The sequence below is a fragment of the Mesoplodon bidens genome (genome assembly GCF_964165515.1).
Source record: "Mesoplodon bidens genome assembly, chromosome: 1".
Lineage (NCBI taxonomy): Eukaryota > Metazoa > Chordata > Mammalia > Artiodactyla > Ziphiidae > Mesoplodon > Mesoplodon bidens.
The window spans coordinates 148,809,043-148,834,897 of record NC_138176.1 but is presented as its reverse complement, the minus strand read 5'-3'; the positions used below and the strand labels follow the sequence as shown (position 1 = coordinate 148,834,897).

Here is a 25,855-nt window from a genome sequence, read left to right as displayed (position 1 = left end):
GAATTAAAGCATAAGGTGTTTGTTTGTAATCATGTTGACAGATATTAAAATGTCTGATGATGGCGATGACACCTTAGCCACTGGAGACAAAGCAGAAATCACCAACATGCCCAATAGTGATACCTTACCCAAAGATGCAGAAGCTCACTGTGATTCAGCTACGATTTCAAATGAGCTAACGCCAGCTGACCCCAGAGGAGATGTGCATGAAAATGCGGCTGTTCAGGGTGCAGAGACTGCTGACACTGGACTCACTGAGCACCCCAAAGACCCCGGTCCCGTGGAGCACCCCCCCAATGGAGAAGTGACTGAGGATGCCCTTGCTGAATGCATTGACTCCGTCAGCCTCGAGGGAGAACCTGGATCCGAAATACCCCTGAAAGAACAGAGTAATCTGGTAGGAGTGGTTCACTTGACTCAGTTCAACCTAAGTTCTTACTGATACTACCACGGCCATAGATTTGTGCCAGGCTCTGCGGGTAGGGATTAGGAGTTCAGTATACATTGTGACATTACCTCTGTCGTCAGAGATGTGTTGTGTGGTGAGAAAAGGCATATATGAGAGTAATTGGTCATTATAATATTTTCATTTTGATAATTGTTTTATTATTAATAATAACAATCACCAATTATTGGGCACATCCTGTGTGCGAGGCACTCTGCTAGCTACTCTATATGTTATGTAATTCACTCTATACAACAGTTCTTTGAGGTTCTAAGCTGGATATTATTGACCTCAAGTTATAGACGAGGCAACCAGGCTCAGAGATATTAAGCAACCCAGTAAGATTAAGCTACTCAGTCGTAAATGGAAGATGTTGTAATATTGAACGTAATGAGTCCAAATTATTAATGAACCTGATTCCACCCTAAACAAGTCAATGTTTCTTTAACATCACTCAAATTTTAATACATATTTACAAATCTACTGTGAAGATCTTAAACATTCAGATCACTCATTTATTATCACATACCGCCATCCAGGGGACCAGAGGCAAAACACATTCATGCTTCCCTTCAGTGCCTGCACCTGTCTCTCTGGGAGATAAGACAGGCCAATGTCTCCCAGGTGGTACCTGGTTCCACATCAATATGACCATCAAGCTGGGTTTTCCTGACACCTTCCCCTCCATCCATGTGGGGACTGGAAAGGGTGGGGAGGCACTGTCCTCCAATCCTGCCTTCTAGAAGGATGCTATGGTATAGGGGAAATGAGAGTCTTCCCTCTGCCAGGCCCAGCCCTGCTCTCCTGGAGTGCCACAGATCACCGCCTTGAGGTGACTCTGCTGCAAGCAGTGAGGGACGGGAACGAAGCAGGGGGTCGGGGGGCCTGGGTTTTCATCCTCCATCTATCATTAACTTTGTTAGTTTGAGCAAGACACCTAATTTCTCTGTGCTTCAGTTTTTCCTCTGTAAAATGAGGACTTTGCACACGAAGACCACGAGGTATCCTTCCAACTAATGTTCTGTGATTCTTTTATTCAGAATCAAGCTTCTTAGCCACAGTTTCCTCAAAGCGACTCTTAGAATTGTTCTAAGATAAGATGAGCTTCCTCAGGGAAGAGGCGGGGTTCCCATCACTGGAGATGTTTAAACAAAAGCAAACAATCATTCTGCAGGAACGTCATGGAAGGCATTTGAGGACCAGATGGGAGTTTGGATCAGATATGTAAACATACATGTAAAATTTTGTTTACAAGTTCCATGATATCACAGACCCTTTAAAGCCATCCATGGACCCCCCTGAAGGAATTCCTAGACCAGAGGGTCTCAACCCTAGCTGAACATTTCAACCACTGAGAGAGCTTTAAGAAATAATGATGCCAGGATGTATATTGGCCTGAATTCTCCAGAGAAAAAGAACCAATAGGATATACCCTATTCTTGTATTTACCTATATGCCTGACTCTGGAACCTGGGTTCCCTCCATGCTGTCTTTCTATTGGGGGACCATTGGTTCCCAATTGTTATTGTAAGTGCTACTATTGATACATATCTTTGTACATTAAGAAACTATGTCTTAGCCACACCATTCTGACCGAAGACGACTTAAAGAAACTACAAAAGCTCCACTGATTCAAAATATGTGAGTTCATGAAGGCTAGATTATACATTCCAATTTCAGACTTCTAAAAATTATAACAGGGCTTCCCCGGTGGTGCAGTGGTTGAGAGTCTGCCCGCCGATGCAGGGGACACGGGTTCGTGCCCCAGTCCGGGAAGATCCCACATGCCACGGAGTGGCTAGGCATGTGAGCCATGGCCGCTGAGCCTGCGCGTCTGGAGCCTGTGCTCTGCAACGGGAGAGGCCACAACAGTGAGAGGCCCGCGTACTGCAAAAATAATAATATTAAAAAAATTAAAAAATAAAAACAATTAAAAGTTATAACAAAATTGCTAATAAAGATAGCACCAAAAAAAGTCAGTATGCTCCTACACATCCATCTTCCTAAGTTTTGAGCAAATCGAATGAATCCTACTCTTGCAAGCACTTTATAAACCTCCTTAGTGCTACAGGGACAGAGCCAGCTGGCAGACAGATACTCCCCTCCTCTCCTAGCACCACTGATAGCTTTCAAGGACTTTGAAAGGGTGAGCATTTCCTCCTAATGAAGCATCACAAAAGTATCTGGTTGGAAATACAAATATTGGCCACAGAGTTGGGGCCATGGCTCTGCATGTATGTGTGTGGCATTGCATCAGGAGCTCAGATAGAAATGGGGTGTAGGAGGAATTCTTGTGAGTATATTGGTTCTAAGAAGGCAGAAAGCTGATATGGGTGGCTGGAAGGGCCTTGAAGGGAAGGGATATATCTCTTTCACCCAGGTTCCATTTAAACCCTTCTAAATAGGTACAAATATAGTCTCTTTTAAATAATTACCAGAAAAGGGGGTTCTGCTATCTCTCGTGGCAGCCTATCCTTGTATCTTAGGTTAATATAGAAGAATTCAGTTTTGTGCTTTGTCTTCAAGCATTGTTCATTTGCTGTTTTATTTGCTGTTTGTTGGACACTTATAAGAAGTCCTTTTGCAGTGATGAAAACAACCATTTTTCTGTTGATTCAGCAGATAATGAATTCTACAAAAAATCTTCAATGAAAAGCTCATTTACAGGTTGGCTGTTTGGATCTTGAACACAGTTCCCCTGAGGAATGTCAAGTCCTATAGGAGTAGTCAAGCTCCAAAACCTATCTGATTCCAGGTGTATCTGAGCCTAAAAGAATCTCATCACCTTTAAAAAAAGTTTCTAAGGGAAAATGCCTGCTTAAAAAAAAACCTGGCAGAATAGTCTTTGAAGAAGTAAACTTATATAATCTAGGATACTAGATTTTGTGATATATATATAATGTATATATTTTTCTATAAGTGGTCTGAGTTCCCTTAAAATCCACATTATTAGCTTCACCTTTGCCTGAGCCAGCATGGGGGCCATAACTTGGCAGGTAGGGTGGTGTGACAAGGAGGGGGCCTGGGGCCAGTGGTTCTGCCAGCTGCTCAGCTGGCACCTCTACTTTGAAGGATCACACTGTTCACAATTGATGCACTCAGAGAAGGTATTTCTGTCTTTAGGGCCCCTTTCTCATCCATTCTGATGTACAGACTCAGAAGCCATTGAGTTAAGGCTTCCTTCAGGAATCCACTCTACAACATCCATAAGAGATGGTCCCCAGCCTCCCTTGAACTTTGGAGGTTGTACTAGATCCTTTAAGGCCTCAACCAGCCTCAGGATACATGAGTTATGCCCCAGAATCTGAGTAGTACAACTATCTTCAGGACGCCTACCATCTAGTTGGGTAAGGCAGTGTTGCATAAAAGCAACTATAGCATGTCTTATAGTACTAGATAGGACAGGCATAAGGTAGCCTTAGATGGAGCACTCAAATCAATCTTAAGGAGTCAGTGAAGTCCTCAGCCTCCATTCAGAGATGTTTGTCTTGAGTGCTAGCCTGGAGCGACATTTATTCCCAGAGATCTTGTGGGACCTTATTATATACCAGTCTATCAGCCCCTAAAAGATCTAATCTAGATAAAATTTCTCTAAATTTTTAGCACCAAGAAATATTTCCCAGAATAAAAAAAAATTCATCCCTACTGTCCTACACCAGTGCATAAGGCAATTATGAAGAAGGTAAAGAACGCAATGCTACAACTAAAAGTACTCTCAAAGGAAAACATAGACCACCACTCAGTAGTTATGTCCCTGGAAAAGGAAAAGCAGGGTGTTTAAGAGCAATAAAATTGCTATCAACAGAGACAAAAATGAGAGAACATAGGCCAAGACATGTTGATGATAGATTTTTGCCTCTTAAATGAGTGAGTAGAGTTTGCTCCAATTCTGTTGGAGTATTTCTCCTTTTAAGCACCTGACTTTTTTTCTCCATCATGGCACCTGATTTTTGACTTGGGCAACCAGGTGGATGGTGTTGCCTTATGGCTATATTGGGCAGTGCTTCCTAAATCTGGTGGTATATTAGAATTACCTGGGAAGCTTGTTAGAAATTCAGATTCTCAGGGTAGAAACCCGGAGAGATTCTTGTTTAAAAATTTATTTACTTATTTATTTTTGGCTGCGTTGTGTCTTCGTTGCTGTGCACAGGCTTTCTCTAGTTGCGGTGAGCAGGGGCTACTCTTCATTGCGGTGTGTGGGCTTCTCATTGCAGTGGCTTCTCTTGTTGCAGAGCGCGGGCTCTAGAGCGCAGGCTTAGTAGCTCTGGTGCACGGGCTTAGTTGCTCCACGGCATGTGGGATCTTCCCGGACCAGGGCTGGAACCCGTGTCCCCTGCATTGGCAGGCGGATTCTTAACCACTGTGCCACCAGGGAAGCCTGCTGAGAGATTCTTATTCAGAAGATCACAGTAGAAACCAAGACTTTGTATTTTTAATAAGTTCCCCCAGATAATACTCTTGCAGTCAGTCTGTGGACCCGTGTTTGGGAACCACTAATATGGGAATCGTGTAAAATTGAGAAGATGGTGAGTTCCATATTGAACATGAGATGAGACATCCAAGTGAAGATATTTTGTGGGCAGTTGGTTATAGTGGTCTGGAGCCCAGGGGATAGAGAGAGATTTGGAGGCCATCAGCAACTGGATGTTATTTAAGTAATGGGAGTGGGTAAGATTGCCCAGGTGTTATATATAAATAAAGAAAGAACAGAGGCCAAGGACCTGGCCCTGAAGTCTCTTGTCTCTAAGCCACTTTGGTCATGGACAGCTCTTTGATAAGTTGTGGTTGCCAGCAAAGTTCATTCTATAAATGAAATCAAATCTCAAATCACATTATACTACACTGACATTTTAAAATTAAACATTAATTAACAAGAAAGTTAAAGATAGCTTGTGAGAACTCATGTAGGCTTGAGAATGTGCCATTGTTTTGGACTTTTAGGTGCTTTGACCACTACCCTGCGTGAAAGGTGCATTCAATGCAAATGTCTAGAATTCTAGGGGCAGGGGTTTCTTCTCTTATACCTGGCATCAAGAAACCAGAATTCTCCAGAGTTCAGAGATGGATAGAAGATCATTTAGTACAGGGAAAAACCCTTTCTTACACCCTATTCATGTAAAGGTAGGAAGAGGCTCTAAAATATATTTAACCATCTACAAGTGTTTAATACCTTTAATTTCACCATCTAGAACCCCTTTCAGATATTTAAAATGCTAGTCAGCAGTTCACCATGTTTACCAGTTAAAGCCCATTTCTGTAATTCAGTATGCTAATTAGCAAAGCATCATACGTTAATACAGATGCAAATAATAGAAGTGTTCATTATAGCTGCCTTTGGGGTATGGCTTTCCTGATTAGGATGCCAGCTGACCACCTGGACTGTGTGTATTTTATTGGAATGCTGGAAGCAGTTGGGTTGTAACTTAATCTAGGGAGCTTCCATAATATCACAATATGCATGTGGAAACTTTCTAAAGTAAACTGAAATCATCATAATAAGGGATGGACAAAAAAAGCAAGAGTCAAAAGATAGGTCATGAAAGCCATGAGAATAGAGTCTTTTAAGAACTGAAAAGTGCTTAAGCTTCTGATGCTACTGAGAGGTCAAGAAATAAAATGACTAAAATGAGTCCATGGCTTTGACAATGAGGAAGCCATTGTGATCTTGGTGAGAATGGTTTCATGAAATAGTGACCATGGGAGAGTCACCATGGTGGGTAGAGGAGTGGAGGGGGTGGATACAGAAGGCAGGCACCTTTTTTTTAGAGTTGAAGAAGAAAGAAGGACATGGAGCAGAAGCCAGAGAAGTTCGAAAGAAACATTTTGTCATTGTGATTTTCATTTGCTGGTTTTAAGATGGAGGAATCGTGCACATCATTAAATGTGGGAAGCAGCCAGAGAGAAAGGTTGAAAAACCAGGCAAAAAGGGAGAACCAACCTTCCCAAGCCCAGAGGAGTTCAGATCGAGGTGATAATTATAACTAAGAGGAAGATATCATCTCCGTTATGATAGAAGGGGAGGAAGTAATTGTGACCAGGGGTGCAGTAAAGTTAGATTTGTATTGAGATAGGTTTTTGGTGTAGGCCAGTGTGTGTTTTGTCCATAAAAAAAAAGCTACTCAGACTTTTAATTTGGTTTAAACAATTAGTGTTCAATATATTAAGGTTACAGATTCACAATGTCAATTCTCCCTAGTATTTACATTCATCTCACAAATCTTACTCTATTTAGAAGCCTAACATAATTGAACAGTCACTTTCAAGGGGCTTTTGATTAATGCTTCGTCCTTTTTGCCAACTTAAACACTGTCAAATATTTTTAAACTACATCTATAAACTTAATATACTTTTTAAGTACCTCATTTATCTACTTAAACAAAATCTTGCTGAGTACTTAAAAATTGTTGTAAATCTTAAATTTATAGAGTAGACTAAACAACCCCTTAGGTGGCATAACATTATGCATAAACTTAGGAAGATTTCAACTTAAAAATCAGAAGTCTAATAATTCAATTATTCATTTTAAAATGATTTTCAAAAAATTGTCACTCTAATCAGTCATATTCCTTAAACATCAGTAGTATAGAAAAGACCAAATATGCAGAAAATGATTAATAGCATATTTCATGCTTTAAACCTTTCCACATTTGATGTTAAATCTTCCTAGAGTTGAATGATGCATACTCACCAAAGAACAAGATTACCTGGGAATAACTGAGGCCATTTTCAAGCAAATATTTCGACAGAGCTGCAGGCATCCAGAGTAATTTACATCCTCCCAAATGTCACACTGAGCCCTTTTTAGAACAGCTGTGTCACAAGTTACAAAACTTAAAAAGGCTTTGGTCTCATAACTCCTACTGTCCACATCCCAAGACCAAAGTTATACACAATATCTGATTCTTGATCTACTCAAGGAAATAGGACAACCAGTTTGGTCTTTATCCTTTAAGAGAGGTACATATATTTTCTATCTAAATGCTAAAGGCCTTTGAATTTGATGGAATTCTAAGATTTGTACATATTTTTCTATCTAATGATACCTTTGAACTTGATAGCCTAAAAATAAATAAATGTCTTTTAAATTTAAAGAACTTCGAACTTGATAGAATCTTGCACTCTTTCATGTTCTTAGGACCACACAACAGTTATAGATGTTTAAATGATCTCCAGTTGAGTTTTGGAGATCCATCTTGATCAAACCAAGTCTGATTTGCTGTTAGAATATGTGGTCACTCTTCTGTGAGTTTATGAGGAAGGGACAGGAAGTTGAGAGAGTTCTCATCTGATGGCTTCTGTTTTCTCTGTAAATTAGGATGTGAAGTTCTCTGGTAAAGGAGGTGGGGGTTACATGGGTGAGGGTGAGAAAAAAGCTTTAAAATATCCATATATGAAAATGGGAGATCTGAGTAGATCCATGCTGCCTAATTTATAGTCTCATAAGCATGTGACATTAAAGCTATTTAAAGTGGAGACAATACTCAAGATGAGATATATTTATAATTTATGTCAAACATTCAGTTTTTGTGGTTTTATATTAAATGTGCACATTTAGTTATTTGAGTATTTGCCATTGATAACAAATATTCTTTTTAGCTGATCAGGAAGTCACAGCTTAATGTCAAAGGAGCTTTATTAATAAGGCAATTGAAGTAGTCACAATGCAAAAAGTTCTAGACTCATTTAACATTAATTTCCATTTGCTAGTCAATTACCAGCTGTCAGGGCATATTAAGTATTGTAAATTTGAGTCAGAAACTGTCACCCCTAAGTGTATTAACTTTCCCTAATCACATAGGTAGAAATTTGTCCAATGAAAGAACTGTATTAATCACCAACTTACATCTGTCTTCATGATGGTATAAAATTGCCACTGGCTTCATTGCTGAAGTGAAGTAAATCAATGTAGACACCAAAAATGAAAGCAGACTGTCATGAATCTTGAGTATTTCCATTCATGTTAACAAGCTTCTCATTGTTTCCAAACAAAAAAATAATGTCAGCCAACTTTCAAAGCTTTTTGCTTCTTAGTGTTAAAAATGTAGTTACTTCTTCTTATTATTATTACTAGTTAACATTTCTGGAGTATTTATTATGTGCTAGGCACTATGCTTACAGATTTATGTGAATTATTTCTTTTAATTTTCACAATAACCCTGTGAGGTTATTGGTTCTTATACTTATGGTTGCATTTTTGTAATGAGTCAGTGATAGCTAAAAGACTTGAGTAACTAACATGTCCAAGTGGCAGAGCCTGGAGTCAAACCCAAGCAATTTAAGTCCATAACCTTTACTCTTGACCAGTAGTCTATGCTGATGGATGATGTTTGATACTTACGAGGTGAATCACTTAGGAATGCATTTGGCTGCACGTAACTAAAACCCAACATATATTAGCTTACAAAATAACAATTAATTTTTTCTCACTTAACAGAAAGAATGGAGATATGCAACAACTCACATTTGTTTAGTAGCTTAGCAGTACCAGGACCAGTGACTCTGTGATTCCCTGGCCTTTCCCTCATGGCAGCAAAAATGGCTGCTTCCATTTCAAGCATCAGGTCCACATTCAGGGCAGGATAAAAGGAGAGGGGAGAGTCGGCACCAGACAAAACTGTGTAATTTATCATGAAAGCAAAACCTTTCCCATTTATATCTCATTTGTCAAAACTGTTTCACATGGCCACCCTTATCTGCAAAAGTGGAAGATAAGAGTGGAAGACTGCATGCAGAAGGAAGTTGGGGATGATGATGGACCAGCCTTGAGTCAAAAGTTATAGAATCTACAAACTCTGTAGGAATTTTTCATTTCCTTCTTAACTTCTTCCTTTCTTTTCTTGGAGTGAAAGAGCTGTTATTCTCCATCTCCTAATGTGTTCTTGCCTCATTTTCTATAATGCATTCCTGGATATTAAGGGAAAGCTGTGGTTCCACCGAGTCAGGATGCATTGGTTGCAAGTAACAGAAACTAAGCACACCTAAGAAAATGGATGAATTTCAGTCATTTATTTAACAACTAAATTTATTAAGCACTCATTATACGCCATGAATTCTATGCTCTGTGGACATAACAGTGAACAAAACATTAAAAGAGAGAGAAACACTGTGCTAGAATCTCATAAAACCCAAAAGTAGGAATGCAGCAGGGCCTTGAAGAGGGACAGGAAGCAGAGGCTGAGAAGCTGTCTGGAATCCAAACAGCTTCTCTGAGCGTATCTCAGAGAAGATTCTGCTCACTGTGCTTTCTCTTAATTCTTAGTCTGTATGGTGGGTAGAATATGGTCACCCCACATTGTCTGAATTTTTATCTTCTATTCAATCTGAACCAGAATATCTCAGTCCCAATCGAAATACCTAGGAAAAAGAATTTGAATCAAGTGAGCCTAGGGACAGTGAGAGATATAGTTACAGGGGTCATTGTGAGTGGAGTGGACACCTTGAAAGTTGTCTACCTCAAAAGGCTTCCTGTTGCTATTCGCCATCTCCAAGCTTATTGATGCTTTTCTAGACACTTTGCCTACTACCATCCATGCCAAAGCTCCCTCCTACCACCCCAGAGATTTGAAAGTTAACTTTACCTTGAAGAGCACATTATTTTAGTTCTGTAAAAATTGCATGAGTCAAGGTTGTTTTGGAGTTTTGAGAAATCACTCTGTACCCTAAAATATTAAATCTCCCCCTCCCCTCCACAGCCCTATCCCTGTCTTCCAGATAATGGGAGATTTGGGTCTTAGTTGACATCACATTCCCTTCTCACTTCAAGCTAAGCCCTCAGAAGCCAACACCACTACAAACCAATTTGGTTCCAAAGTACACATTGCAATGTAGACTGGTTTATGGCCCTTATAAACTATAAGCCAATGAGATATGGTTGTTGGTGATTTTTTTTTAACCTTCTCTTTGTTTCAAATGAATGGGTGTTTTTCCATTCAGGGATAAATAAAATTGCTGACCTTGTGGGTAATCTGGTTTTTTGCAGGCCGTGGATTCCTCTCCACATGGAGGGGGCTGGGCAGGCTGGGGCTCCTGGGGCAAATCTCTGCTCTCATCAGCATCTGCCACAGTAGGTAAGCATTACACATTGCGTTTGAATGGATAAAGTTCAGGAGCCAAATAGGATATGACATTTTGATCATACCACGTACTGATAGAGTTTAACATTAGCTCATGACATAATAAGAGCAAATTGTTTTTTGTGTTTGCTGTTCTAAGTGCTTCCTGTATATTAATATATTTATTCTTCAAAATAACCCTATGAGGAGGTACTCTTATTTTCTCCATTTTAGAGGTAAGGAAGCTGAATCACAGAGAGGTTAAACATTATCCAAAGTCAGGAGTGGCTGAATTGGGCTTTGAACCACACAGTATGGCTTTTAACCATTATATTATACTGCATCTTGGAATATAAAATTTAGGCTTTTATAATATATCCTTAATGCTTTGTGATTATCATCCCACTTGAACATTTTAAAATATATAAAGAGCCTACTCCCTAAAAGGATTTGAGGTATCTCAATAAAAGGCATTCATCACAGGGTATTAAAATACAAATACAAAAAGAAATATGCAGGTTGGGAGGAGATATATATCAAGGCTAGTATAATTGAACATTGACCTTAACTCTGAGACTCTTGGCTACCAGTAGATTATCTATCTCATTGAGTGATGAAACAAGACAGTTTATTTAGATAAATTTATTTTCCTTGTATTAAACTTTTGAAGAAATGTCTCGTATTGGCTCGTATACAAAGAGAAAATATAATGGACAATGTCTTCATCAGTGAAGGTTTGTCAAAATATTCTTCATGTGACCATTTCTTGTATCCACTCTTCATGAAAACTGAAGGTACAACATAAACATGTCTATGATAATGTAGCTGTAGCATTTCATCTTGAGGGTAGAGAGTGAAGAGTAAGACAGGGGAAGTCACAGGTAACACAGCTTGCAGATCATCTAACTCAGGTGTTCTCAAGGTATCTCTGTGGCATGAGGATCTTGTGATGGGCCATGAATTGGTCCAATTCACTGTTACTCCTAAAACCAGCAGGGCTGAGGTCTTTGACCCCACTCTAATGGACCATGGTCACAAACAGTTGAAGGGCCAGATACCTAATCTGATAGAATTTAGACTCCCTGGAAGAATGGATAGATTGCATTCTCCTAATTCTATGTCTGTCAAGTATCAGGAGAGCTCTGGCAAGAAGTAGATGGTGGTCAAATAAACATTGCCCTCTGCATGAGAGCCTGGAAAGCAAATTTTTTTCTATTGCTAATTGAAAGGCCAGGTATGCCATGGATATTACAGATGCAGATGGAAAATTTAATCAGATTAAAGTAGAAGAGCCTGTTTTGTTCTTTGAACAGGACAGAGTCTTTTCATAAGAGTGAAGACAGGAACCCGAAGGCATCCTACTTCCTAGGGAAAATGTTGAGCTTTTAGTGGCTCTCAAATGGATCTTGCCACTGGCAACACTCAGGATTGCCAGCGTTCTGAACCAAAATTAAAAAGGTGCAGTCTAAAAGTTTTTGAAGTTGTGATAAGTCATGGAACGGTAAATTATATGGTCACCAAATTATACAGCTCTCCTCATGGTTTACGTCATAAAACAGTACAGTGTTTTGGGTGCTTCCAGTTATAATGGTGTCCAGAACTGCCCTGGCTTATAATGAACTTGTTGCTTCAGAAGGTTCTATTATAGACAAAGGATTTACTTTCTCATTAAAAATTTAAATATAAGCTCCTTCCACGGTAAAGACAGCTATCAGCTGCCCTGTGGGTGTCATGTGCAGGTGTTTTTGGTACACTTACAGGTGCACTCACCTGTGACTGCTTTGCTCCTGGTAGGTCTGACTCTTTGCTATTGTTTCTTATCAGTCAGCGACTACACCTCACCATTTGACTTTGGGCTTTGCTGGACCTTTATAAAGTTTTCCATCCATCAACTGGCGGCTTGCCTGTTGAATTTACTGTCCATTGTCTTTTTCAGTGTCCTGTTGTAATCTGACCTTTGAACATATACAGCCTAGTGCAGCCTTCATCCGGTGGACTGTGCTCCAAGACCTCTAGGTTTTGTTACCTGATTCAGGTATAACCAGTAGATGATGCTGGCTTTACTGCTTAAAAATCAGGCTGTGACTCCGAGGGCAGGTCCCAGCCCATACTGGTAGGCACTCATCTTTTAATTTGACCTCAAGTCAGTGTCTTAATCTTTAGCCTGTGCTTGGGTTTGGGGTTACTCTTGAGGTTTCCCTAAGGCACCCCGAATAAATGTTGTGTCTTGTTAATGTTGCAACCACCTAAAAGTTGTGGTTCTTCTCACCTGGCTCTGTGCAGCAACTGATCCAGAAGAACCCGGGGAGATAACTGCCTGTGGACCAGTAGAATCGTTGTGCCATCGCTACTGCCATTTCCCTCTTCTGGTTGGTGGAGACAGGGTTCCTCTGAGCTGATCTGACAGTCACGCCTTGCCCCATCAAATATCAGAATGAAGTTCAAGTAGACCCTCTTGTATTCACTTCTGTTGCTGTGTAACAAATTACCACACATGTGGAGGCTTAAAACAACATACAGTGATTATCTCACAGTTTCTATGGATCAGGAATTCAGGTCCAAGATAGCTGGGTTCTCTGCTTAGTGACTTGCCAGGCTGAAATCAAGGTGTCAGCTAGCTGCATTGTCATCTGACATTCAGGGTCAGTTTCAAGGTTATTCACGTTGTTGGCAGAATTAGTTCCTGGTGGTTGTAGGGCTGACACCCCTCTTTTCTTGCTGGTGATTGGCCAGGGTCACTCAACTCCTAGAGGCTGCCCTCCAGTCCTTTTTCAAAGCTAGCAGGATAATTTCTCCCATGCTTCCAATCTCTCCCTTTAGGAAGGGCCCAAGTCCCTTTTAAAGCCCACCTGATTAGTTCAGGCTCATCCAGGATCTCTCTTTTGACTAACTCAAATTCAACTGATTAAGGACCTTAATTACTTCTGAAAAGTCCCTTCACCTTTACTGTATAATGTAACCTAATCATGGGAATGAATCCCATCATATTCACAATCCTGTCCATACTCAAAGTGGGGGGATTACATGTTGCATGTGCCAGGGTTGAGAATCTTGGGGTGATCTTTCAATTCTCCCTAACAAACCTCCCTTTTCCGTTTGAAAACCTCATCAGTTATACCAACGATGCCAGAAACTTAGTTTTGTGTTTTGTTTTTTTTTTTTTTTGCGGTACGTGGGCCTCTCACTGTTTCGGCCTCTCCTGTTGCGGAGCACAGGCTCCGGAAGCAGAGGCTCAGCGACCATGGCTCACGGGCCCAGCCGCTCCGCGTCACGTGGGATCTTCCCAGACCACGGCACGAACCCATGTCCCCTGCATCGGCAGGCGGACTCTCAACCACTACGCCACCAGGGAAGCCCTTGATTATGTTGGAATTATGTTGGAATTATGTTGGAATTTTTTTTTCAGGAGAAGGAAGGATTTATTATTACTTGCAGTAAGTAAGGAGAATACCAGGGATCCTTCCCAAAGCACTGTCTCCCTGATATATGTTGGAAGTTTGAAAAGCATTTTAATCTTCGCATTTTTCTCTTATTTGCACCCACAATGACCAAAGGGCACATGAGGGAGAGCAAAGAAAATTTGAAATATTGATACTCATTCTAAGAATCCCTTTGGAAAAATTGGAGCTATCTTTAGAGATGTAGAGAATAAATTTGTTCATCACCACTGGTCATCACAACCCCAATAAATGCAATAACAAGATAGCTGAATGCCATCCCTAAGTTGTTCTCCAGGTATATTTTGGAGATTTTTGGTCAGGATGGGCTTTAACTTTACAAAATAATAGTAGCTAAACTAATACCACTATATACTTGAAAACGAGGTAAGTATTTTGGTGGACCTGATAGAGAATTAAAACTTGAAGCATAACGGGAGGCTTAGCTTCCAAGGCTGGAAACAGGCAGTGGTGGTGATTGGGAATTTGACTCCCAAAAGATAACAGGGATCACAAGTGTCCCACAAATGGAGAGGTGTCACAGCCAGGCTCACAGCCTGAAACAGAGGGTTAGAATAGGGTTCAACCACCTGTTTACAGGAGCTTGAAAAAGTTATGGGCACCGTCCTGGGCTGTGGTCTATCTTGAGCTACTATCTTTGGATTGAGAGAGGCAAGCAAGGCAGACCTTCCATTCTGTACAGGCAAATAATATCCATCCAGGGCTTTGCAGCATTAACAGTTTATTATCACAGGGCAAAACAACTTATTGGAAAACAGAGCACTCACAGCAGCAGACAAGCTCTTGAAGGTTTATAAATTGCCTGTGGAAAGTAAAGAAGGAAAATAACCACATATTCTATTGCAATTAATTCCCACTCAGAAACCTCATGTTACCCCCGGGGTAATTCCAGTTGCAGATGGAATTCTATGCAAGACAGCATCTATAACAAAACTCAGAGCTGTCAATTGAGCACTAGAAACAGAAACTGGTACTTCTTACAGTTGTCGAAAAACTGCAGTCACAATCATTAGAACTGTTTAGAGTTGGCAGGAGAGTAATTGGAGAATAGAAAGATTTAGAAGGTGGTTCTGTCCTGGAAAGAGCACTGTATCAGAAGTCATAAGACCTGAGACCCGGTCCCAACTGCTACTAACTTGTGATCTCAAAGAATTGTCACTACCTAGCTACACTATGCACTGAACCTCTCCAGACTCAGCTCCTTACTTGGAAAAGTATGGGTAGAAGAACTTGAGAAATTCTAAGATTCCCTCCATCTTCCAGAATATGATGATTCCATAGTTTGTTGCCGTATATAGCAGGAGAAAGATATTTGTAACCACTGTGCTAAGTAGAAAAATATAGAAAATTGATTGACTTTTTGCTACACTGTATTTTTATATTTTGTCTTTTGCCTCACTACTTTGACCCCCAAGGTTAAGGGTGAGAAAAAGCAACCTTTCCAATGCTTATATAAAATCAAACATTTCTCAGCCAACAATTGTTTTTGGAGAGGCCATATCTCCTGCATTAGTTTCGTTGACAGCCATGCTATTATCACATTCTAAGAAGACTTGATCAGCTGCCATTCATGCCTTTGGACAAGTTCATAAGATACAATGAAAATGGTTGTTATTTAAGATCCAGGAAGAAACCAGAGTGGGAAAGGAAAATGTAAAAAAAAAGAAAAAGCAATTTTGATGATAATTCAAAGTACTGTTGTGAGAACCAGATGTGATTTCCCACAAGCACCTTAGAGACCTGACTTAATCATAGAATATATTGCTAAGCTAAGTGATGGACCAGTAATCAAAATGAAAGTCAACAATGCTGAGATATATACAAATATACCAAGGTAAAAATTCTATAGTAGAATAGATCAACTTATTTCCAGATACTACAAATGACCTACATGTTTATTTAAAATTCTAGTTTTGACAGTTTTATGAGTCTCAGCACCTTGTATAAGAGTACCTGAGGAGGGGGAGAGAGATCTGATCTGCATACTTACCTCTTCACAGTTATCATTGTTCTCCTTCCTCATCCTCTCCTGAGTTACACGATTTTTTCCTTCAGCACATTTTAATGAAAGTCTTCTACCAGCACTGTCAGAAATAATAACCGTGTCTTTTTATCACAGAGAACGGCAAACTTGTCAGAATGATACTACAGTAAGAACTCTTAACTAGGTATTTCAGTATCAATATCCCATGGATTCATTTTTGAAGGTGGCATTGCTGATGATGTGAAAATTCTCAAGGATCATTGATACAAAAGATAATAGAATTAATGCTTGGAGTTTGTTCACAATCCTTTACAATCTATGAATAAGTTAATGAATTCCTATGTGATGGCAAGGCAAACACTATGAGTTCAGAAACTCTTCTTGTCAATTTTGAGCCTAAAGAGAAGTGCGTATCTAATTACAGAGTGGGCATCAACCATCATTATGGAGAGAGAAGACTTTTCCAAAAGGAAGGTTGATTGGCTGCAGTTTCTACTGCCCTGAAGTTGGCTTTAGTAGAGCACAGCAACACCATCTATGTGTTTTTCTAAATAACTACTTCTCACAACTATAATATCTTGAATTCATTGATAGTAGAGTCTGAAATACAGCCAATATTTTTATTTTTATTTATTTATTTTTTAACATCTTTATTGGAGTATAATTGCTTTACAATGGTGTGTTAGTTTCTGCTGTATAACAAAGTGAATCAGCTATACATATACATATATCCCCATATCTCCTCCTTCTTGTGTCTCCCTCACTCCCACCCTCCCTATCCCACCCCTGTAGGTGGTCACAAAGCACCGAGCTGATCTCCCTGTGCTATGCGGCTGCTTCCCACTAGCTATCGGTTTTACAGCCAATATTTTTAAATTGTTCTATTTCTCAAAAATTCACCCAAAGAAGAGTAAAAATTGGCACAACCTTCAGAAGAGCAATTAACACTATCTATAAAATTTTAAATGCATGTGTCCTCTGTCCAGCAGTTCCACTGTTTATTCTTTGCAAAAGTTCATTAATGTATATGTCCAAAGATGTTCAATATGCAATTCACTCAGCAAATACATATCTTACCAGGCCCTATTCTAGGCACTTGAGGTAAAGCAGTGAGTAAACAAGATGAAGACCTTGGAGTAGAGCTTACAGACTCGTGGAAGGATGCAGACAATAAACAATACACATCCAGCAATCCTACTCCTGGGCATATACCCAAAAAAAAAACCAAAATTCGAAAGGATACCTGCACCCCAATGTTCATTGCAGCACTATTTACAATAGCCAAGACATGGAAGGAACCTAAATGTCTATTGACAGAGGAATGGATAAAGAAGATGTGGTATATATTTATATAATGGAATATTACTCAGCCATAAAAGAGAATGGAATAATGTCATTTGCAGCAACATGGTTGGACCTAGAGATTATCATACTAAGTGAAGTAAGTCAGACAAAGACAAATATCTTATGATAGCACTCATATGTGGAATCTAATTTTTAAAAAGGCTGAAACAAATGAACTTGTCTGCAAAACAGAAACGGACTTACAGATATCAAACACAAACTTATGGTTACCAAAGAGGAAATATTGGGGGAGGGATAAATCAGGAGCTTGGGATGAACGTACACACGCTACTATATATAAGATAGATAACCAACAAGGACCTACTGTATAGCACAGGGAACTCTATTCAATATTCTGGGATAACCTATATGAGAAAAGAATCTAAAAAATAATGATTATATACATATTTATAAGTGAATCACTTTGCTGTACACCTGAAACTAACACAACATTGTAAATCAACTATACTCCAAAAAAATTAAAATTTTTAAAAATTAAAAAATAAACAATACACATAATGAGTAGGAAAATTATAGAGAGGGTTATAAAGTGTTAAGTCTATGAAAAATATAAGGTAGTGTCAGGAGTACAGGTTAAGCTTTTAAAAAGGGTGGTGTGGGGTAGATCTTAATGAAATGGTATTTGAGCAGAGACCTGAAAGAGCTGAGGGAGTTCACCAGGCATGTATGAGAAACTGGAAATAACCCAAGTATCCATCCACAGAGGATGTTAAACATGACAGAGCCATTCAGTGGAATTCTGATTCTATGCAACCATTAAAAAGAATGAGGTAGATCAGTGTCCTAGATCAGATGCCCAGGGAGAAACTGAGGCAGGGATGAGTGTCCTGGAGTTTTATTCAGAAGGACCCTCAGGAACAAGTCTTGCAAGAGAGCGAAGGACTAGGAAAGCGGAACTGGGCTGCAATGCAGTTGCATCAGAGGCCACAGCCCATCCCATAGGGAGCTTGGGGGTTGGGATGACTCTTCAGAGCTGTCCCAGGGCATAAGGCACAGGACCAGGCTTTTGTATCACCAACTTCCCCACTGACCAGTCATTACAGTACAGTCTTGAAGGAGCCAATTCCCTTTGGTGAAGGGCATTTCAAAGGGAGGCGTTTAGCTGAGAGCTAGCTGTCAGCAGGGGTGAAGGAGCACTGGGATCCCAGGCAGCACACACAGCCTCCACCACCATCTACACATGCTGAGACCTCCACTGTATATGGTGAAGCTGGGTCCAAGACACTTAAATATAGGGATGTGCTTTTCAGAACTTTTCTGTGAAAGGAATCAATAAGAAACAAATCAGACTTGTTATCCTTAGAAGGAAATGGGGGGTAGGGGGTGGGGCTGGAAGGAAGGCAGGGCCTCTTTAAGTCTTTTAAGAGCCCCCTCCTTTTAGAAGTCCCTGTCATATCACAACAAATATAATAAAATGCACCCACATCCCTCATTAAATATATAATTTATATATAACTGTGGAAGAGTTGAATTTACTTGAACTATAGTTGACCAGTTGACCAAGTATTACATTTTTGAATACATTTAAGTAAATATTATTTAATTTCTAATTTGCACATTTTCTTTTTTGTCTTTTAGAACCAATACTTCTTTTCAGGTCTTAAATCATTCCATAGGCCCCTGTAAGCTCATAGGCTGTATTGGCTGTTAGGTCAATAGGCGCTGTTTAGGGAGAAAGAGGCTGGCCCACCTTCTGTTGTCTATGTTTCTATACTCTGATTTTGCTAACATTATAAATGTTTATTTTTACTTATTTATTTAATTTTACATTTTTTATCACTAATTAAAAGTTTTATTTTGAAAAATATTCAGACCTACAGAAGAGTTGCAAAAATGTTATAATGAACTCTCACAGTACCTTGACATAGATTAACCTAATAAATGTTTATTTTTAGAAATCAACCAGATATATCAGAGAAATGGGATTATGAGATTTTTTTTAAAGTTTCTTTTCTATATATCCACCTTTTAAAAAGAAAAAGAAAGAAATGAAATGAAAAAGAAGGAAATGTTATATTAAAAATTAAAGCAATCTAAAAGGGGAGAACCCTCTGAACAAGTTAGCTGCTGCCCTCCTGGGGGGTCCTTTATCATAAGGGACCAGCAGAAAGTACCCATAAGGCTACCCAGTCATCCAGGGTGCTGTGTAGAACTACTGTTGCTCCCCTAAGTTACCACTTGGTCAGAGAGACCCTCCTACCAACAACAAATTATTTTCATCCTCCAGAAAGAGGGGAGACCTCCCTTCAATGGGGTTTTGATCTTCTCAACAAGAAGTGAGGTTGGTAAAAAATTTTTGAGAAAAAATTAAACTGGAGGTAGAAGACAGCACCATACAGTGTCTTGGGATCCGTGCCTGCACAGCACAGGGATGATCCTAAAAACATTAAGCTGTACCAACCCAAGGCACAGCTGGGAGGGCCAGGGTTAGAGGAAGGTTTCACTGCAGGGGTGACCTTCACCTGGCTGTTTGGTCAAGGTAAGGTAACTCAAGCTAATTTTAACATAAACCAATATTTTAAAGATGAGGAAGCTCCTGATTAAGTATCTGATTTCCCAGGAGTTATAGAAATGGGACTAAAATGACGTTTAATCAACTACAAATGGCGTGTAAGACTTTCTTAACATAACATAGTGATTGAGCAAGTGAGTTTTAGAGTCAGAAATATGGGGTTCAAATCCTGCCTCTGCCACTTATTGGTTTGGGGACCTTCAGCAAGTAATTTCACATCACCAGGTCTCAGTTTTCTCAATCTTGAAATGGGCATAATAGTATCTCTTACTTCATAATGAAAAGATTAAATAAGATAATTTACTACACTGAAAATATTTAGTCCAGTGCCTGGGACATAGTAAGTGCTCAATAATGTTGACCAGTACCAAGGGTTTCACATATTTCTTCTCAGTGACCTTATAAAACCCTGGGAGGTAGATGTTATAAACCTCCTTTCAGAGGAGACACAGCAACAGAGACTCAGAAAGGTCACCAAGACCACATGGCTAATAACTGATGGAACCAAAATTCCTCCACAAGACTCCTGACTCCTAAGTTTAGGGTGTTTTCCACTAGAGTATGGATGATAAATTAAACACCAGCCAATCATTTAACATTTGTTTTTAAATGATACAGTATCATGGCATGTATTATCTTACTTTCTTTGCAGTACTCACCTTTTTACTGCAGTAAGTCAAAGAGTAGAGGATATTCCGTCTTTAGAACGATAGAATTTGGATGGGTTCATTTCTTGGGGATACTTAGGGTTCATGATGACATGTGAAGAAATGAATCCATCAACTATACCTGTAGTACTATTCATATTGGTTGTTTTTCTCTGTTGTTGGTAGAACAAAATCAGTATCTCTGAAAATGAATCACTCTCAGTCAAAAGGCAGCAGTGGCTCCATATTATTACTTCCTTGTCTGGGCACTAGATGTCACACTAAGTAAAATTTTAGAAGTTATTCTTCAAAGTAGGGTGTGGCATAGAGTCTAAACCTTAGCTATGAAAAACCATAGCTTTATATTTCTAGTAGAGTGTAGTTAAAGATGTACTTTCACTAACAAAAGAACTCAGAAAAAAACTGTTAATTAGAAAATATAATTGGAGGAATCTTAAATATGTGCAAATCCTTGTACATCCATTATACCTCAATAGTGTGTGTATGTTTGTGTGTGTGTATATGTGTGTGTGTGTGTGTGTGTGTGCGTAGGTGGAGTAGCAGCCTATTGTCATGTCTGTTAAAAAGACACATTCTACTTATTATACACATAAAATGGTATTTCCTTCCAGAAACAAAGCGATTTTTCTAGAGACAGGTAATGCATACATATCCATAGTCGTTTGTGAGAAGCTGAGATGGTGAGAAGCTTTTCTTCCCCAGGAAAAGATTCAGACATGGCTCTAGCCTGCAAAGGGATGCAGAAGGTGAAAGAGGAGGTAATGACAGTGAAGTTCATTAAACCCTGAATAGTCTCAGGGAAGGATATGGAATCATCTCTCTTGTACAGTTTACACAAAGAAGATATAGCAGATGCCTACCAGCCTTCTGAAACTCATTTATCCCTTGATTTTAGCTCTCAGAAATCTAAATGAGAATCATGGATGGAGATTTGGATGTACATTATTTCCTTTTTGAAAATATTTGTGCTTTTAAAGGATGTCAAGGAATATGAGCTCAGTATATAATAAATTTAGATAATTATATCCCATAATTTACATGTGTTACTGAAACTCCAGTGAGTTTCCACTGAAATGCTTTGAATTAATTAGAAGCTAGAGAGAATCAAGTCTTACTTTTAGCAGTTATAGTGCATCTTTTTAAAAAGTAACTCAATAATTAATTTGGACTATGTCTAATGATCTACACATGAATATAGTCATATGTTTCTGTATGTAATTAATGTTGTAAACATTGTAAATAATGTTTCCTAAGTTTCAGTGTTTTCTAGACAGTGTATAATAACAGGTGATTCCCACTGGATATAATTAGTCCTCTATCAGTTTGGCAAATTTCTGTGCCGTGATTAAGTTAAGATCCCTCTGATAAGCAAGCTTACGATTGATGAAGTATGACTCTTTGGGTTTGGAGTTCATCCATGTCTTTCTCTTATTCAGGAGATGGATGGTCAGTCATTTGAATGGTGCCCTCTACAACTAGATGGTTCTCTTTGGCTCTCAAATCCTGCTGTGACTTGGCCCTTTTTCCCCCAGATATTAATATTGCTGCTGCCTTGGGTTTCAACAACCTGAGGTTGCCTAGGGTCCTAAGTGAATCTTTCATTTTCTCCCCGAGCACTAAGGGGGAGGTGAGTGCTGTGATGATGACAGCCCAGGCTGCTTCTCCAAGAATTCTAACAGCCACTTAGGACATCACTAGACTATTAGTTTTCTAAGGAGAAAAAAATGGCTCCAAAATAAAATGTAGACAAAGCTATTTCTCTGTCAAGCCAAAGTTTGTTTGTGTGTATGTGTCCAGGGCGGGGCGGGGGTAGTGGATGAGAAGGTCAGCTCTGTATTCACTAAATAGTTATTGATATTGAATACACACTGTGCTGGGCTCCAGGGAATTATAGGGATTGTCCCGGCTCAGATAGAGTAAAATTAGTGCCCCTCATCCTGGCCGACTATTCTTACATCTTGTGTTTGGACTGTTACTGCTTAAGATAACTATCAGAGCTGTTGAGTGCCCTTTCTGGTTTTCCCACTGGCTTGCCTTTGGATCTTGACATGTCATCTCCAGACCCTGCTCTCACACATACAGACCGTACTAAAGGAATGACTGACACTTTGTTAAGCCTCAGCTGATTTCTATTCAACAAGTAGTAATTGAGTACCTACAATAGGATAGGCCTGCAAGGAATCAAAAAATGAATGACACATACCTGCCTTGAGAAGCTTAGAAAAGAGGAAAGAGGGTAAGACAGGGATACCCTTCACAGATAATATCTTGGGTTGGAAACCCCAGGTTGCTAGTTAGATAGTGTGAGAAGTAAGAGGGACTAATAAAGCATCTGGGAGCCCTGTACATGCACTTATTTGCTCCTCCTGACAACACGGTGGAGAAATTGAGTCACAGAGAGGTGGTAACTTCTCAAAAGTCACCCAGCTGGGTGATGGTGAAACTGAGCTCAGACTGGAACCCACATCTGAGGGCTCGCAAAGTCTGTGCTGTTAATCACCACGTTCTCTCACAGTCGGGATATACACCTACAGCTTACAAGAGCTCTGGGAGGTGAGCTATGGAACCTGCAGACCGTGGGCTTCTATTGTATCTATGAGCCATATTTTATTTCCTGACAGGTCATGGGTTGACAGCGGTCAAGGAAAAAGCAGGGGCCACCCTCCGGATTCATAGCGTGAATTCTGGCTCTTCCGAAGGGGCCCAACCTGATACTGCAAATGAAATCCCTCAAGGTGAGTGGTGCATTTATTTGGGGATTTCTTGGACTTGGGCTGCACTACACCATGTGCACAAATAGATTTCCAAGTTCATATCAGCAAAATGAACTCTAAAAGGGTGTTTTTCTCTTTAGTAGCAGTTGCAGCCGCAGATCAGAGGCCTGCAGAAAGCCCCCCCACTTCTCCTTCATCGGGGTCTCGGGGCATGCTGTCAGCCATCACCAATGCGGTTCAGAACACAGTGAGTCGTTAGCTGCTTCCTCTGTTTTCCCTGAGGTCTGCCAGTGCCTTTTTTTGATATTTCTATTTACCAGTGACCTAGATACATCAGAGAAAAGATGGTCTTGCTCATAACTTTGGATTATGATTTTGTTATGCTTTCTCCCACAGAGTAGGCATAACCTTGGAACCAAAATGATAAGAACAAAATGAAATATATTTTATGTTTAAAAGAAGGGAACTGCTTAGAAGGAGCATTTTTCAGTCTGATATAACAGTGTCCTTTCCAATGGCTGCAAGGACAGCCTCTGTTTGCGGGGAGAGAGCGCTCTTTCCTAGAGCTGTTTTTCTGAGATGCTCTATGTTTCTTAACCTTCAATTTGAAAAGTTATAAAGTGATTCAGGTATATGTATGTATATATGTATATGTGTGTATATATATATATATATATACACACATATATATGTACACACACACACACACACACACACACACACACACACACACACACACACACACACACACACACATATATATATTATATATATATATATATATATATATATATATATATATATATATACACACACCAGTAAAGAATCAGGAACATTCCCCAACATGTTTCTAAAGTGTTTCCAGATAACTAAGACCAACATTCTTCCTCCATCCCTACCTCCCAGTTCCCACTCTCCTCTTTCCTTGAATAGCCCTAATACACATCCCTCCTTCCCAGGCCCCTTCCTTTTAAAGAAGCTTAAGAAGCTTGTTATTGACAACAAAACACTGATGAATAATGAAAAAAGGGGGATGCACCCCAACTGAGATAAGGCAGTTAGCTGGTCTTCAGGATCAGAAAGAAAAGGTTTACTTTCTGCTATGTGAAACCAAATAACTAGTTTTTTAAGAAATATGGCTCACGTCCAATTTATTCATTCATTCATTCATTTAAAAGAAAAGGTAATTAGCTTGCATAATATCCCAAGAGCTATGCTAGATGCTGGGCATAAGCTGAAAGACAAGAGGGCATAACATCCTGGAAGGTGGAGGCAACTTAACAGGTGTCAAATGCAGTGCTGTATGGGAAGAAGAGGGGGCTGTGGACACACATATGGGGGTGTCTTAGCCAGACTTCAGGTCAGGGTATGCCAGAAATAGGAAATGACTGTTCCTTTCCTTGCTACTCGAGGTCCTCTAGACTAAGCAGGGAGAACGGGTTCAGCAAGTATGTTTTAGGAGTCAGATAGCAGTACAAGTCCAGTATGCCCACAGCAGGTGTGCGGGGAGGGTTGTAGGGCTGGGGATAAGACAGAGCGCTTTCATTACCTCTGGCGTAAGAAGTGAATTCATGGGGACTTCCCTGGTGGTCTAGTGGCTAAGACTTCACGCTCCCAACGCAAGGGAAGCGGGTTCGATCCCTGGTCAGGGAACTAAGATCCCACATGACGCATGCTACAAAGGCATGGCCAGAAAAAAAAAAGAAAAGAAAAAAAAGAAGTAAATCCATGGTCTCCCTGAGCTACGAGGCAGGGCCCTCTGAGTTTGTCCTCAGCATCCTCACATTCCTTTCTGTGTGCTCTCCAACCTTCCGGTTCTCCCTTTTCCCAAGCTCCAGACACCCCCCAACCAAGTCTGCTCTTACTGAAAGTCCCTTCATCCTTCCTTCTCCCATCTTATTCTCTACTGAAGTAATCCCTCACAGGATGTTAGGAGAAAGTAAATCAAATTATGCAAAAGTGTGCATTGCTGATATCCCCTAGTCCTCCCAAAATATGTGCATTTAAAAATCTGTTTTGGGGCTTCCCTGGTGGCACAGTGGTTGAGAGTCCGCCTGCCGATGCAGGGGATACGGGTTCGTGCCCCAGTCCGGGAAGATCCCACATGCCGCGGAGCGGCTGGGCCCGTGAGCCATGGCCACTGAGCCTGTGTGTCCGGAGCCTGTGCTCCGCAACAGGAGAGGCCACAAGAGTGAGAGGCCTGCGTACCGCCAAAAAAAAAAAAAAAAAAAAAAAATCTGTTTTGTAGTGTGATTATTGATTGGCTCCCAAATCGGAAAACAGTCTAAATGTCCAAGATGGAGATGACTAATAAAGCATATTAATCAGTGAAATCAAATATTGCTGCTGAAGTGATAATTATGAAAATGGATAACGCCTATAAAGAATAATGTAATAATAAAATATAACCTATGCAAACTCAAGTAAGGTGAGAAAAAACACAGATATATGCATATTGTAATTGTAGTTGTATAGTTGGGGTATAGGCAAAGAAGATGTTGCAAAGAAATGTAAGCAGTTTTGTTTGTATGTACAGTTTATGTGAGTAAATCTTGGTTGTTTTACTCTTTTTTTTAAAAAAAGAGAAACAGTGACTGGCAAAGGAATTTGCAGTGGTTAACTACATAATAGAACAATTTCTAAAGCCAGAAGCACAT

General features: G+C 39.9%; 1 protein-coding gene across 1 annotated transcript in view; it reads left to right on the top strand.

Moving 5' to 3' along the window:
- FAM114A1 (family with sequence similarity 114 member A1) overlaps window positions 1–25,855 on the top strand; it is a 64,367-nt gene that overhangs the window by 8,268 nt on the left and 30,244 nt on the right. The window contains 3 exon segments of the mRNA XM_081225804.1: window positions 10,425–10,512; window positions 23,106–23,219; window positions 23,339–23,445. Coding sequence (XP_081081930.1) covers window positions 23,410–23,445 — 36 coding nt within the window. The 5' untranslated portion in view covers window positions 10,425–10,512; window positions 23,106–23,219; window positions 23,339–23,409.